We start from the raw sequence: 14,327 nt of genomic DNA, 5'->3' as shown, positions 1-14,327 counted from the left end.
TCAAGCTACAAAGTTTATTTATTTTGTATTCCATATGTATTGATAGTTTTGTCACTAAAATTGACAAAGGGGGAGATTGTTAGAGCACTGCTCGGTCGAACTAGCAAACGTTGCTATCTCAAGCTTGTTTTTCAAGTTTAGTTTCCAAAACTATAAGTCTTGATTTCTAGTCTACTTATAGCTAAGTCTCATATTAGGATAGTAAGTGTAGTTGAGCTTTAGACTCCACGATGCTTATCGAATGAAGACGAATAACTACTCAAGGGAACTTGTGGAACCTCATCAATAAAAGGTATGTGGAGACTTGAACTTATCTATCACTCAAAAGTCTATCTATTCTATCTCCTATTTTGAGACAAAACTCGTGTTGCTATATAGACTTTAATTATACACATTTGCTATTTCGAGGCGAGTTTAACTCACTTATCTATTTCTCGAAATATGTGTTGGTAAGCTTTCGCTTTAACTAAGTTCATCTTTACTCTTGACGAAAGTCATATTGATTATTCAATAAATTGAAAATCGCTTTGATGCTAATAGTTTCTGGATAACTATTGTCATCCTCTAAGAAAGTTTCAATGATTGAAATGAGAGTTTAGAACAAGTAACCATGTTTGGATGTAAACATCGTATGTATTCACATTTGTGTAAAAATCCAAAACCGGGAACCTAAGTATGCATACCCGTACGCGTACTAGTTGGTTGTTGGAAGTCCGGAACCTAGGTATGCGTACCCGTAAGCGTACTGGCGGAAGTTTGGGTTCCGTGAATTTCTGCTGGAGTTTGGAATGTGAATTGGTATGCTTACCCGTACGCGTACTGGCATAACCAAAGTCGGTCCGGTTACTTAGGTATGCGTACCCGTTTGCATACTTAAGTAGGTTACTTTCTAAAATCGGTTTGTTCATGAACTAAAACATTTATATAATAAGGAATGCAATCTTTTGCAAATCGTGGCTATGATGTTCATGAATTGATTTGAGTGAATCAAAATCGACTTTGCTTCAATTGTGTCTAGTATACTTCTATGAGATCTAAGCAATTGAACAACTCTCTAACTAGTTTCATTTGATTCATTTGAACTTGTTATGGTGAAGATGAATAAGGTTGATATGAAAGTGCTCATATGGCTAACCGTCGGTTAACTATTGTTGAACCGACTAAGTGTACACGTTTAGGTACGGTTACTCAAACCTAAATGAAGTTACATTTCATTTGTGTATAACAAGCTAAGTTCGATCTAACGGTTGAAAGATATTAGCTTGAATCTAATCAGGTTTTCATCTAACGGTGAGTATTGAATGCTTTGTTACCAAGGTAACTTAGATTGCAAACCCTGATTTGAAATCTATATAAAGGAGAACTCTAGCAACTGGGAAACCTAATTTGTACACCTCCTGTGTGATACTAGTTTCATAAGCTAGAGTTGATTCTCCTTTAACCTTAGGTTTTTCACAAAACCATGTAGGTTAACGACTTAAAGACTTCATTGGGATTGTGAAGCCAGACCCAACTATTTTCTCTGTAGTTACGTGTTCTGATCTTGTTGTTTTCTATCGTGATTGAGTGCTATCTTCTTTAAGATTTTCTCGAGATTTTATCTCCGATAGAACAAATTGAAAAGTAGTCACAAACAGCTTCGTCTCATCGTTTGTGATTCCACAATATCTTGTTTCATTAACCGATTAAGATTATTGTGAGGTGATTGATATTTGTAGGTTGTTCTTCGGGAATATAAGTCTGGTATATCAATTGGTTCCTGTTCACCTTGATTATCAAAAGATGGAATAAAACTCGTAGGTATTTCTGTGGGAGACTGATTTATCTATCCAATAGACTTTTCTGTGTGATACAGATTTGTTTATCAAGTTTTCGACTCTGGGTCGTAGCAACTCTTAGTTATGGGTGAGATCAGCTAAGGGAATCAAGTGCGTAGAATCCAGTCTGGTTCTTGAGGCGTAAGGAACGCAACTGTACCTTGATATGTGTGAGATTGATTAGGGCTCAACTACATTCCAGTCCGAAGTTAACTTGGATTAGGCTAGTGTCTGTAGGGGCTTAATACAATGTGGTGTTCAAATCTGGACTAGGTCTCAGGGTTTTTCTACATTTGCGGTTTCCTCGTTAACAAAACTTTTGGTGTCTGTGTTATTTCTTTTCCGCATTGAAATATCACAAGTTGTGCGTTGAATCGATCAATTGGTAAATCCAAACTTTGGTTGTTGATTGAAATTGATTGATCCTTGAACATTGGTCTTTGGTACCGTTCAAGTTATTTCTCTTATATTCAATCAGGCTCGCAAATTCCTATTTGTTTGATTGCGGATTTAAATGAGAAATTGAGATATAACTCTTTGATATACGTTTTCTTAGGATTGAGTCTGACTGTCTAGTTGATTCTCTTGAAATTGTATTGGAGTTGGTGCATACAGATTTCTAAGAGAAATATTGGGTGAGGTTGTTAGACCACCCGCTTTTTCAAATACGACTTTCGTATAGTTGAGACCAAGCAAACTACCCCTAGCTACTTAGTTCCCTCAGTATCCCTGCGCATTCGACTTCTAGAGTCACGCACGTGAATAGAAAGTCCTTAGGATCGTATTCCAAATAACAAAGGAAGAATATGTTTGGTAAACTAATCAATCTTGCTAAAGATTTATACGAGTCGTTGACAAAGGCTCTTCCATTTAATCTAATAAATTCATTTGTCTGGTTAGATCAATCTACTTTAACTACCGAAATAGTCAAGTATAGATTTGCACTCAATCAAAATAAATCTCAAGGAGAAATATAGTGAATGCCGATCTTACGCAACTAATCAATCGAATAAATTTGATTCTAGTTGGATCCCAGCCGATTAACGTTTGTGCATACAATTTACAAGATACGAAAACCAATAAGAAATCTTCTTCGTCTTCAAATCTTCTTTAATCTTCACTAACCTATATAACACCACTTGAATCTATTGTGATCAATCACGCACAGATCAAAGTATGTTAACAATGAATTTTCAAAAGATGTCTTTAGATCTAACAACAGTTCTAAATATCACGACGATACTTCGATCTAGTTTGAGTGAATCTTACATCAGAAGAGAAGATTCTCAAGCATAAACAAACTAGGTGCAATCAAAGTTTCATCAACCGTTAGTCAATCAAATCAATCGAAAATAACATTGCAATTATCTACTTTCACCAACGGTACTCGTAGAGCTTCTTGATCGCAAGACGTCTTTAAACGAGCGGTCGTAAGAGATTTCACCTAATTAGGATACTTTCCTCTCCGAATAGATGGATCCACCAGAAACAATAAGAAATAAAGTTTTCCTAGCTCTTAGGTAGTTTGCAAGAAATGCAAACTTAGGTATTTATAGACCAAGGATGTCTGGACACCAAGGAATTTCCAAAATCGAAGATATTATCAAGATTTGCAATGAATGGAAAAATTCGGTTGTCCTAATTCTAATAAATGCTTGTCCAATATTTCCGTAATCTCTCAATAGAAAATCTCCAATTAGTAATTGCACATTACTAATTTTTATTCTCTAGAGATATGGATTAATTGCTGGTAATTAAAGCATATAAAACAAAAAAACCTCAATTAAAAGATTCTTAATTTATTTTGGCACATGATCACCTTGAGTACTAAGGAATATCTTTGAAAAATAATGATAAGAGGTATCGTTCGTGTTCAAAGTATGTTGATATCTTTTCACTGCAAATCCTTATTTCATATTTACATGGATTTGCATTCTTGGAATCGGTTATACCACACTTCCAAACAAGTTTAGAATTGGTTTGCCAGTTTTCCAAGACTACTATGTGATTGATCAAATACCAAATCACATATATGGGTTCAATCGGTTCTACCAATCACTAGGATCAGTTATACCTAATTATGGAAACACTTGTGGTCGGTCACACCAGTCACTAGGATCGGTTACACCAGTTACAAGGATCGGTTCCATCTACACATGGTATTACTTGTGATCAGTCACACCAGTTACCAGGACCGGTTACACCAATTACATGGATCGGTCACACATATACTCATGATCGGTCACACCAATTACAAGGATCGATCATACCATCACATGGTGATTGCTTAGGATCGGTTAAACCAATTAACAAAAACTAGTTATTCCAAATCATAAGTCAGGCATTGTGATTAGTTATACCAAGATACATAACATAAGTTAAGATCGGTTCTACCATCTCACACATATTGGTCATCCAAAGATTTGTAATGAACAACCGAACCAATAAGCCTAATGATTTCCCTTTCGGTTCACGAAGCAAGTTCATCAAAGCACTTCCTTTAAACAAATGTAAAACATTGTTTCCTAGGATAAAATCTTCACTATAACCCATTCACATAATCATAACAATATATACAAGATTGTGTCGATGTCATATCTACGAAGTTCAAAAGATAAGTGTTATACTTCGTAGTCTAATTCCCTAATACTATGATCATATTATTATGATCATGTCACATCACTAGAGTATTATACAATATGTATAGTATATACAACTTCACAGTTATATTTTGAATATAGCAAGATTTGAAAGATACGTTAGGAATGAAACAGTCCAGGTCAATATTACTAAGCTGAAGTGGAAGGATGATGTCGTCGTTGTAGTTCATTACTTCTTCACATTCTTCAGGTCCTCGGAGTAATACTTGTATGTCTCAATATTCCTAGACTTTCTAGTCTAGCCCAAACGAATTTGACTGTAGTATTTAATCAAGCGACTCTAGATAAGTTTTGATACTAAAATATGACAACCAAACTTAACATACCAACGCTTGGTGAGTTCAACCGAACTATGCTTTAACATCGAGAAAATAACCTCATTTGAGTCAATGTGTGTATTATGCAGATTCCCCAGCTTTTTAACAATCTGATCTTCCATAACATGAAAGAGCTCTTTTGGGTTAGGCACATGCATAGGCAAAGTGTCCTTAACCAGTTCATGAGAAGCAATTTCATTCAATTTGTTTTTGTGCTAGACAATTTGTAGGTCGCCACGCATGCCTGAGGAAGAAACCATATTGTCTGCATTCAATACTAAAGAGTGATTCTTTACTCCAACAGTAGAAAAACCATCACAACGTCGGCCATTTTCCTGTAAAAAATTACCCAGACCACCTGTAGTCAACTAGTTACTAGAATTCTTGGGTTCTATAACTTTACATCCAACCACATTCTTCCAACCAACAAACTCGGCAGCCAACACACTATTGATTAATTCCAACCTAGATGAGCTAGGTATTTCACCTTCAAGTCCACCATCATCTAGAGTATGAAATTTATTGCTTGTGGGAATAATAATACTAAATTGAGAATTGGGCATTGTACCTACGCTTCCAGAATTCTCAATTCTTAGTATCATCATTACCAATCTCATATGGTATAAACAGATCTCCTCATGATGTCCCATTCACACCTATAGATCCATATTTGGTGTTCTCAACCTCCTAAACCACCCCTATCTAGAAGAGATGCTTGACCATAAATCGAATTTGCCATTGTGTTTTTTGGCTTGTAAGTCAAGACAATATTTGTCTCTCTTATTCGATTTTTCTGTGTCAACCCACCTGTTACCGATTTCTCGACTCAGACTGAGTTATCCCCAAGAATAGCGGGAGTATTTTTTTTTGAATTCGAAATTTTCTGCATAAACTCAATTAAAAGTATTTATACTCCTCTAATGAATCCTTATTCTTAGGATTAAATTTGTAATCACATTCAATTGAAACGACCCATTTTTGATCACCTTCTTTCATGAGAATCGCCGGAATTTTCGAAAAAATCTCCATTGACTGATATTCTGAAGAATTTCAAGTTTTGTTTCTTCAAAGAACTATCTGCCACCTCCATGAAACCACCCAGAGAATTGCTAGTGGATCTGAATAAGTTATAACTCCAAGATTTCTGTGGAATTTCTCTAATCTTTAGACATTTACCAAACCTTGACATTTCCTAAATTGATATGATGACATTTTGATCCACGATGGATTTTACCACATATTTATTATTTAAAGTTAACAATGTCCAATGCCACTGTCAACTGAGATCAAGTAACCACCGAATCATCCACTATTATTTTCTTTGGCCTCATAAGAACCATCCAACAGTCTTTGACTAGATCTATATGAGCTGATTGCTCATTAATAATCTCAAAATCTAGAAAGAACTCCCACTGCATCTGCTTCAAAACTCCCCTAGAAACTCTTTGTCATCTTGTGAGAGCACTGCTCGGTCGAACTCGCATGCGTTGCTATCTCAAGCATGTTTTTCAATGTTAGTGATCAAAACTATAAGTCTTGATTTCTAGCCTATTTATAGATGTCTCGGACTAGGACATAGATTGTTTAGTTGAGCTTAGTTTTCACGGCGTTCATCATTTGAAGACGAAGAACTACTAAGGGGAGCTTGTAGAGCTTCATCGACAAAAGGTATGTGGAGACTTAAACTCATCTATCACTTGGAAAGTTTATTTCTACACTATCTCCTATATTGAGACATAAGTCGTATTACGATATAGTTTTCTATATACACATTTGAGATTTCGAGCTGAGTTTAACTCGCTTACATATTTCTCGAAATATATGTTGGCAAGCTTTCGCTTTACCAAGTTCATCTTATATCATGTGAAAATTTCCGAGTAACATCTTACATGGTTTGTGTGATACAATCATTTGGTGTTGTCTTGGAATGTTTCGTAATGATTATTTCAATAACTTGAAAATTTCTTTGATGCTAATAGTGTGTGAAAACAACTATTGTCATCCTCTAAGAAAGTTTGAATGATTGAAATAAGAGTTTAGAACACTTAACCATTATTGGATATGTCATGTTGTGCACTGTTGCACATATGTAATCCATGTCCGTGAACCATAGTATGCGCACCCGTCTGCGTACCTGTTGGTTTGAGAAATCCGGGAACCTAAATATACGTACCCGTTTGCGTACTTCCGTACAGGTTCATGTCCGAGAATTTCTGCTGGGATTTGAAGTTTGCGTACCCGTTTGCGTACTGGCGTAACTCAATCTTAGTCCGGGTATTTCAAGTATGTGTACCCGTTTGCATACTTGAAGGTTAAAGTTCTAAAATTGGTTTTAAACATGAATATAAACATTTATAAAATAAGGAATGCAATCTTTGCAAACCGTGGCTACAATGTTCATGATTGATTCGAGTGAATCAAACCGATTTTGCTTCAATTGTGTTCTTGTATAATTCTATGAGAATATAGCAATTGAACAACTCTTTAACTAGTTTCATTTGAGCCATTTGAACTAGTTATGGTTAAGATGAATAAGGTTGATATGAGAATAATCATATGGCTAACCTCGGTTAACTATTCGTGAACCAACATGGTGTACACGTTTAGGTACGGTTACATAAACCTAAATGAGGGTACATTTCATTTGTGTGTAACAAGCTAAGTTCGATCTGACGGTTGAAATATATAAGCCTGGTTAAATCAGGTTTTTCATCTAACGGTGAATATTGAATGCTTTGTTACCAAGGTAACTTGGATTGCAAACCCTGATTTGAAAACTATATAAAGGAGAACTCTAGCAACTGGGAAACCTAATCCCCACACCTCTTGTGTGTTACTAGTTGCATAACTAGAGTCGATTCTCCTTTAACCTTAGGTTTCTATCGAGACCATGTAGGTTAACGACTTCATTAGGATTGTGAAGCCAGTCCCAACTATTTTCTTTGTAGTTGCGTGTTCTGATTTCGCCTGATTCTATCGTATTGAGTATAATTGAAATAATTGACTCGAGATTAATTTCTCCGATACGCAAGATAAAAGTAATCACAAACATATTCGTCTCATCGTTTGTGATTCCACAATATCTTGTTTCGCTAGTCGATTAAGATTATTGTGAGGTGATTGATAATACTAGGTTGTTCTCCGGGAGTATAAGTCCGGTTTATCAATTGGTTCCTGTTCACCTTGATTTATCAAAAGACGGAACAAAAACTCTTGGGTATTTCTGTGGGAGACAGATTTATTCAATCTATAGACTTTTCTGTGTGAGACAGATTTGTTTATCAAGTGTTCGACTTTGGGTCGTAGCAACTCTTGGTTGTGGGTGAGATCAACTAAGGGAATCAAGTGCGTAGTATCCTGCTGGGATCAGAGACGTAAGGAACGTAATTGTACCTTGAATCAGTGTGAGATTGATTAGGGTTCAACTACAGTCCAGTCAGAAGTTAATTGGTAGTAGGCTAGAGTCTGTAGAGGCTTAATACAATGTGGTGTTCAATCTGGACTAGGTCCCGGGATTTTTCTGCATTTGCGGTTTCCTCGTTAACAAAATTCTGGTGTCTGTGTTATTTCTTTTCCGCATTATATTTCGTTATATAATTGAAATATCACAAGTTGTGCGTTAAGATCAATCAATTAGAATATCCAAACTTTGGTTTTTGATTTACATTGATTGACACTTGAACATTGGTCTTTGGTACCGTTCAAGTAACTCCTCTTATATTCAATCGGTCTCGCAAATTTCTATTTGATTGCGGATTGAATTAAGAGTTAGACGTATTAAGCTCTTTGATATACTTTACTCTGGATTGAGTCTGACTATCTAGTTGATTCTCTAGAAAGTATATTGGAGTAAGTCCTCTCAGATTTCCAAACACATTGTTGGGTGTGGTTGTTAGACCCCGACATCTTCACATCTAACAATTCCATCCACCTTAATCAGACCCCTAAAAGTACTCTTTTTCATCATCCTTCTTGGTAGAGTATTTTGAAAATTGGACCTATTATGTGGTGATCGTGCTAACCTCTTATTCATGTTATATTTCTGTAACATTTTTAGAATCTCCTTATAAAGCACACCCCAATAACAACTCTCATTTCCGCACGGGATACAGAGAGCATAAGATTTTGGACCATCACCTCTTCGTACTCTAGATACTCTGAGATATCTCCCTGCTTCATTATGCTTAACTTTACACAGGAACGATGCTTCTCCTTCTCTTCTCGACAGTCTCCTTTTTTTCATAGTGATCATCCATGGTTCCTTCATAACATCCACTAACCAATACTCTGTATCCACTGAGAAGTGAATCCAAGAACTAAAACCCTTTCGGATTTTTTTCCTCCAATCTGATTCCTTTGGTGTTATCCACAGTTTCCATTGAAACACATATAATTTTTCAGTCAAGGTACAGCGGGCTTGCGCTCTTTCTCTCTCCATGACAATTAAATTTTTCTATCGACAAATTCAACGTATTAAACCCGAGTTAATCGTCGCTGCACTTCTCAATACTCCTCTTAATCAATTCATCTTCAAAATTATACATTTTTAGTTCACCTTGTTTGTTGTCTCCACGACATCAAACCATCCCAACACCATATCTTCACATAACTAGATTAGAACTCGAAATTGGTACAAACCCAATGTTCATTTTCACCTCTGTCAAATCATCCATGGCGTAGCCATTTTACAAATCCTGGTTGTTGCCAATGTTTATTATTATATATGTCTGTCGAATTTTTACACTAGTGGAATGATAATAATTCCCCTTAATCAATCCTGATCGTTGCTCTATTCACAGATGTACGGCTAAAGATTAGCTTACATCGTTTTTAAAGAAATATTGTAGACAGTTGATGTGTTTCATAGAAGTGCGGCTAGAAACAATTTTACATCGTCCAGGACAATTAGGTAATTGCATATGATATTTTGACTAGAGTAAATTAGATATTTTATTACTGGACCCGGTTAGAATCGTTAACAGTGATGGTATTTTAGAAAAAATTAAAAAGGTGATGGTATTTTATAAAACCTATCTAACAGTGATGATATGTTGGAGCAATTCCTAGATTTTAACAATTAAAAAATTCTGAGATGTAATATAAATTACGACATACAATAATAGAAGCAACATGTGGTTTTGCACGAATAACATAACCATTAAATTTAAATTTCTAAAATATAATTGAATAGAGCTTCGTTGTGACAAAATAAATTTCGGAGCACCAAACAATTTTGCACCATAAATTTAAATCAAGATCGCATTCAAGCAATCCGTTGAACTCAACCTTGAATCAACACATGCGACGGCCCTTTTTCCGTTCAATGTTGAATCTTTAAGGCCATGAGACCAAGCTTTATTTCTTGTTGCATTTTTAGCTCATGTTGTAGCAAAACAGACTATGTTTAGTCAAAGTAGTCAACTATCTAGTTTATTTATTTATTTTGAACACAAGGGCATGGTTTCGCGGGCTATTTCATTTCAAGCTGAAACAAGAATATAACTTGTTTGTTTGCTCCACATGGCAACTGCCCCTCTCTGACTGTCCCTGAAGCTCATTATATTCCCTTCTAAAATCATCTTCAAATATCGAAGCTGCCACACTTCCATATTCTCTTCCCCACTCCTTTCCACCATTAGATGACATTGATCTTAGCCCTTAAACCCTGAAATTGGAGTTAGCATGGGGCTTTTTATGTGGCTATCTACATGACACCTCATGATGGACATGAATGGGGAAAGACTAGCATTTTCGCTCAAATATGACCGAAAAAGAAGCATCTCCAGCTTGTTCAATGTCATATGCGTGTGTCAGCTGGTTTGCTCATAGTTTATGTGTCTTTGTTAGCATCTCCAGTCCCTGTCCTTTTGCCTAGAAGAATGAATTACTCCTCAGATATTTTGCATTAGTTGAGTTCGATCCCTAAAATGTGCTGCAAAACATTACCATTTGAGTATCAAAAGCTCACTAATGACATTGTATACATGATCCTCTGCTATTCCCGTTACCATCGAAGAAGAAAACCGCTCTATATTTGACACACATCTTATCACCAGCGCATCAGTCTCTCTACATCCCGCCTCCCTAACGACCCAACTCCGTTATCACAAAAAAAAAAAAAAAAAAAAAAAAAAAAAGTATTGGGGCGAGAGAGGCTCGAACTCTCGACCTCAGGATCACTCTATATAGCTATGAGACCTACGCGCTAGCCAACTGCGCCACCGCCCCAATTTGGTTTCAATTTCATTTTGTAAAATTAGAATCTATGTCAAATATTTACCAAAAGATGATCCACAATTATTGTTTTCTCTTTTTGGAGATCTCAACTAACAATGTTTCAATCCTTAAGTCGGTCGGACCATCCACAACTTCAATACCAACTGACCACATGCATTTTACATTATAGCAATGCAATAATTAATTCTTCTTCTTCATTTCAAATTTGATCCCAAATGTGGGTACTTGTCAAAGATGTATTTATTTGGATTGGATTATTATCCAGGAAGCAACCTAGGTTGATGGCAAGTTGGTGTGAAATAGACTTCATCACAGGGTGTGAAATGTAAGTAACGAGTGGAAAATGGAAATCTCTGCAGAAAGAAAGAAAGCAATAGTACTACAGTAATCCAGCAAGATGGCCTACAGACAAAAATGTCCCACAAAGATCGTTTCTCGATCAAAAACCACATGCCCAGTCCTTGTCTCTCTCAGAGCTAGGCCATGGCATGCCATATACCATAAAATGATTATCGGCTTCCTTAATTTAACCTACACCACATTTCCTTAATAGAACCTTAAGACTTGTCTATCTTTAGTATTAAATTGGTGTTGCTTTGCTTCCCAAATTAACAACAACACAGACAAAATTGCCTTTCCTTCAAACAACCATTTACCATATCTATTAACTTCTGGATTCATTGATAATCCAAAGCAATCCACTAAGCTAACGTAATAATTAATCAGACCGTGATAAGATGGATGCCCGTTTTTCTTATCGGACTTCCTAATCATACACGAGGCCTGGTGTGCATTTTGAATTAAGATGGACTTCCTTATCGGCCTCGTGCATGATTGCACTTTTGTAATTAATCCATGTAAATAGTGTACTTAGATTCGCTAATGATTTAGAGAGAGATAAAAACAAAGATCTAATCATTTTTAGTAATTAATTCAGGAAACAAAAATAAACAAAAACAAGATCTTTCTAACATTTAACTTCCATTAATTAATCCTTATATAAACATTAATAATAACATAATAAAACCACACGAGCACAAATTAAGTCTAATCGTAATCATAAAACCAAATAATAGTGAAATATCAATCAATCAGCAAAAGATTACTATTATTACTTGAAGATCGATTTGACGTAAGTATAAATCAAACACCATTAATGGACCTTGGATGTTGTTGTTGATGATGATGCTGATGATGTTGAGCCGCAGGAGAAGTTGGTGGTGGTGATGGTGGAGACTGAAGTTGCATTACTACAGGAGCTGCAGCAGGTACTGACGATGATGTTGGTAGTGCAGCTGATGACGATGGGAACTGAGGTTTTCTAAGAGTATTCTTATTATTATGCATCCAAACTTTAAGAACTTGACGTTTCACACCAATTTCTAAACAGAATTGATTAAGAGCATTATCATCTTGTTTTTGTATTCTCCAACCTATCTTATCCGCAAAATCCAGCATTTTATCTTTCTGTTCTTGACTAAACTTTGTTCTAAATCTCTTATTACTACTACCATTGTTACTGCTACTTCCTCCATTTCTCATCATTCCTACTCTTTCTTCTGGTGTTTCTGATCTTCTATCTTCATTATTGTAATCCATAGTTGTAGTATTATCATCATCATCTCCAAATAATGCATCCCTAATATTATTATTATTGATAGGGCTATTGTTCTTACTACTTCTATGTTGAACAAGAAACTGTTGATTATTATTATGAACTTGAGGTAATGAAAGTGAAGGTAAAGGATTAAACCCACCTCTACTTTGATGATGATGATGATGCTTCTTTGTCTTCTCATATCTAGGGTTCGTACCATTGTAATTAACTACAGCTTGTTGTTGAAGATGATCTACAAACCCACTTCCATGAATCTCTTTTCTATGAAAATTTCTATGACAGCCACAAGCAGCACATCTTAGTGATCTTGCATTGTTATTATCTTGATCAGCTTCTTGCATAAACTCACCACAACCATCATTAGCATGACCACCAATTGAAGCAGCATGATTCTTCATACATTCTTTATACTTGACCTGAAATTTGCTGCTGTGATGTTGTTTCATGTTGGAGCTATTGGAAGTAACTGGTTTAACTACAATTGGTTCAAGTAATGGTTCAGCTAGATTGATAATCCCAAACCTTCTACTGTCATTACAGTTAATCTCTTCAACTACTGGTTTAATATCTATAACTTCATTAGAGCTGCTGCCTTTCTTATTACTATTATCTTGATCTCCTCCTCCTACCATCATTACTTGTTTTGAATATGGAACCATGCTTAAATTCATTCTTTCATTTAAAGAGCAGAATGAAAAGAGCTAGAGAGAAAATGATAAAGAGAGAATAAGGACCTCCTGACCCATATTGTTTGTTTGCTTAATGAACGTGAAAACTATAATTACTTTGACACTATTATAGCAATCTTCTATTATATGCCCCGAGTTTAATGACATATCTCTCTCTCTCTCTACATTGTATTGGCGTGATTTTAATTTATGACGAAGTCATCCATCAAGTGATCACTTATCATTTCATTACTTCAATTTGTTAACCCACCTCGCTTAACATAGGTGAACAAAATTACATGAACTTTTTTTTTTTTTTTTTTCTTTTTTTTTGTACACCTTCTATAATATATAGTAATATCCATTGATCAAATATGTTATCTTGATTTTTGCTTGTACTTTCTTTTTTTTGAGTAGTTTGATTTCTGTAACAGTTTGTGGTATAAATTTAGTGGGTAGTGTAATAGCTTACGTGGACCATACCAAATGTCATATAAGGCAAATTAAAAATCGATTTGTGTCAGCAGTGATAGGTAAACTAGTACCTCGCTAGCAACCATGCCCTTTTATCGTCAAATCTGTGCTCACATCCGTGATTATACACAATTAGCATGTACTATGATATAAAAGGTGAGAGGGATGGTTGTTGCGCATGGGACTTACAAGCCATCAAATTGTGTGTATTGTATACACACCTCAACAATTTGTGAGTGTGCTTAACCAATTTTCTCATGAGAAATACCCAAAATCGCACCGTATTCTTGTTTGAGTACTTAGTTGATTTTGGCGGGGATTTGTATAATCCTTCCGAGTGAAAGGGAGACTTAGACATGACACGTGGTGACGAAAGAGTGGGAACAAGACTGTATTCAACACACTCTCTCAGTACAGTCTCGTGAAATGTCTGAATTTCTGATGATCCCCAATAACAATAAGTGACTGTGGGGCCCACACAACGTGGATGAGAATCCGAGCCAGAAATCTGACGGTCAAGATTTTGTTTGTTCAGA

At 35.8% G+C, this 14,327-nt stretch overlaps 1 protein-coding gene and 1 non-coding gene across 2 annotated transcripts; both read right to left on the bottom strand.

Moving 5' to 3' along the window:
• Positions 1 to 10,935: 10,935 nt before the first annotated feature.
• On the bottom strand, positions 10,936 to 11,022 carry TRNAM-CAU. The gene is given in 2 exon segments: positions 10,936 to 10,971; positions 10,985 to 11,022. It is a non-coding gene; the product is annotated as a tRNA-Met (tRNA).
• Positions 11,023 to 12,015: 993 nt separating this feature from the next.
• LOC113296932 (zinc-finger homeodomain protein 1-like) lies at positions 12,016 to 13,600 on the bottom strand. The gene has a single exon (XM_026545306.1). The coding sequence runs from the start codon at positions 13,318 to 13,320 to the stop codon at positions 12,175 to 12,177; it is 1,146 nt and encodes a 381-aa protein (XP_026401091.1). The 5' UTR covers positions 13,321 to 13,600; the 3' UTR covers positions 12,016 to 12,174.
• Positions 13,601 to 14,327: the final 727 nt, after the last annotated feature.

Source organism: Papaver somniferum, chromosome 7 (genome assembly GCF_003573695.1).
Source record: "Papaver somniferum cultivar HN1 chromosome 7, ASM357369v1, whole genome shotgun sequence".
Classification (NCBI taxonomy): Eukaryota; Viridiplantae; Streptophyta; class Magnoliopsida; order Ranunculales; family Papaveraceae; genus Papaver; species Papaver somniferum.
This window is presented reverse-complemented; position numbering and strand designations above follow the sequence as displayed.

Excerpts from the sequence above, each read along its gene's own strand:
- LOC113296932 (XM_026545306.1), bottom strand. The coding sequence starts at position 13,320 with ATGAATTTAAGCATGGTTCCATATTCAAAACAAGTAATGATGGTAGGA.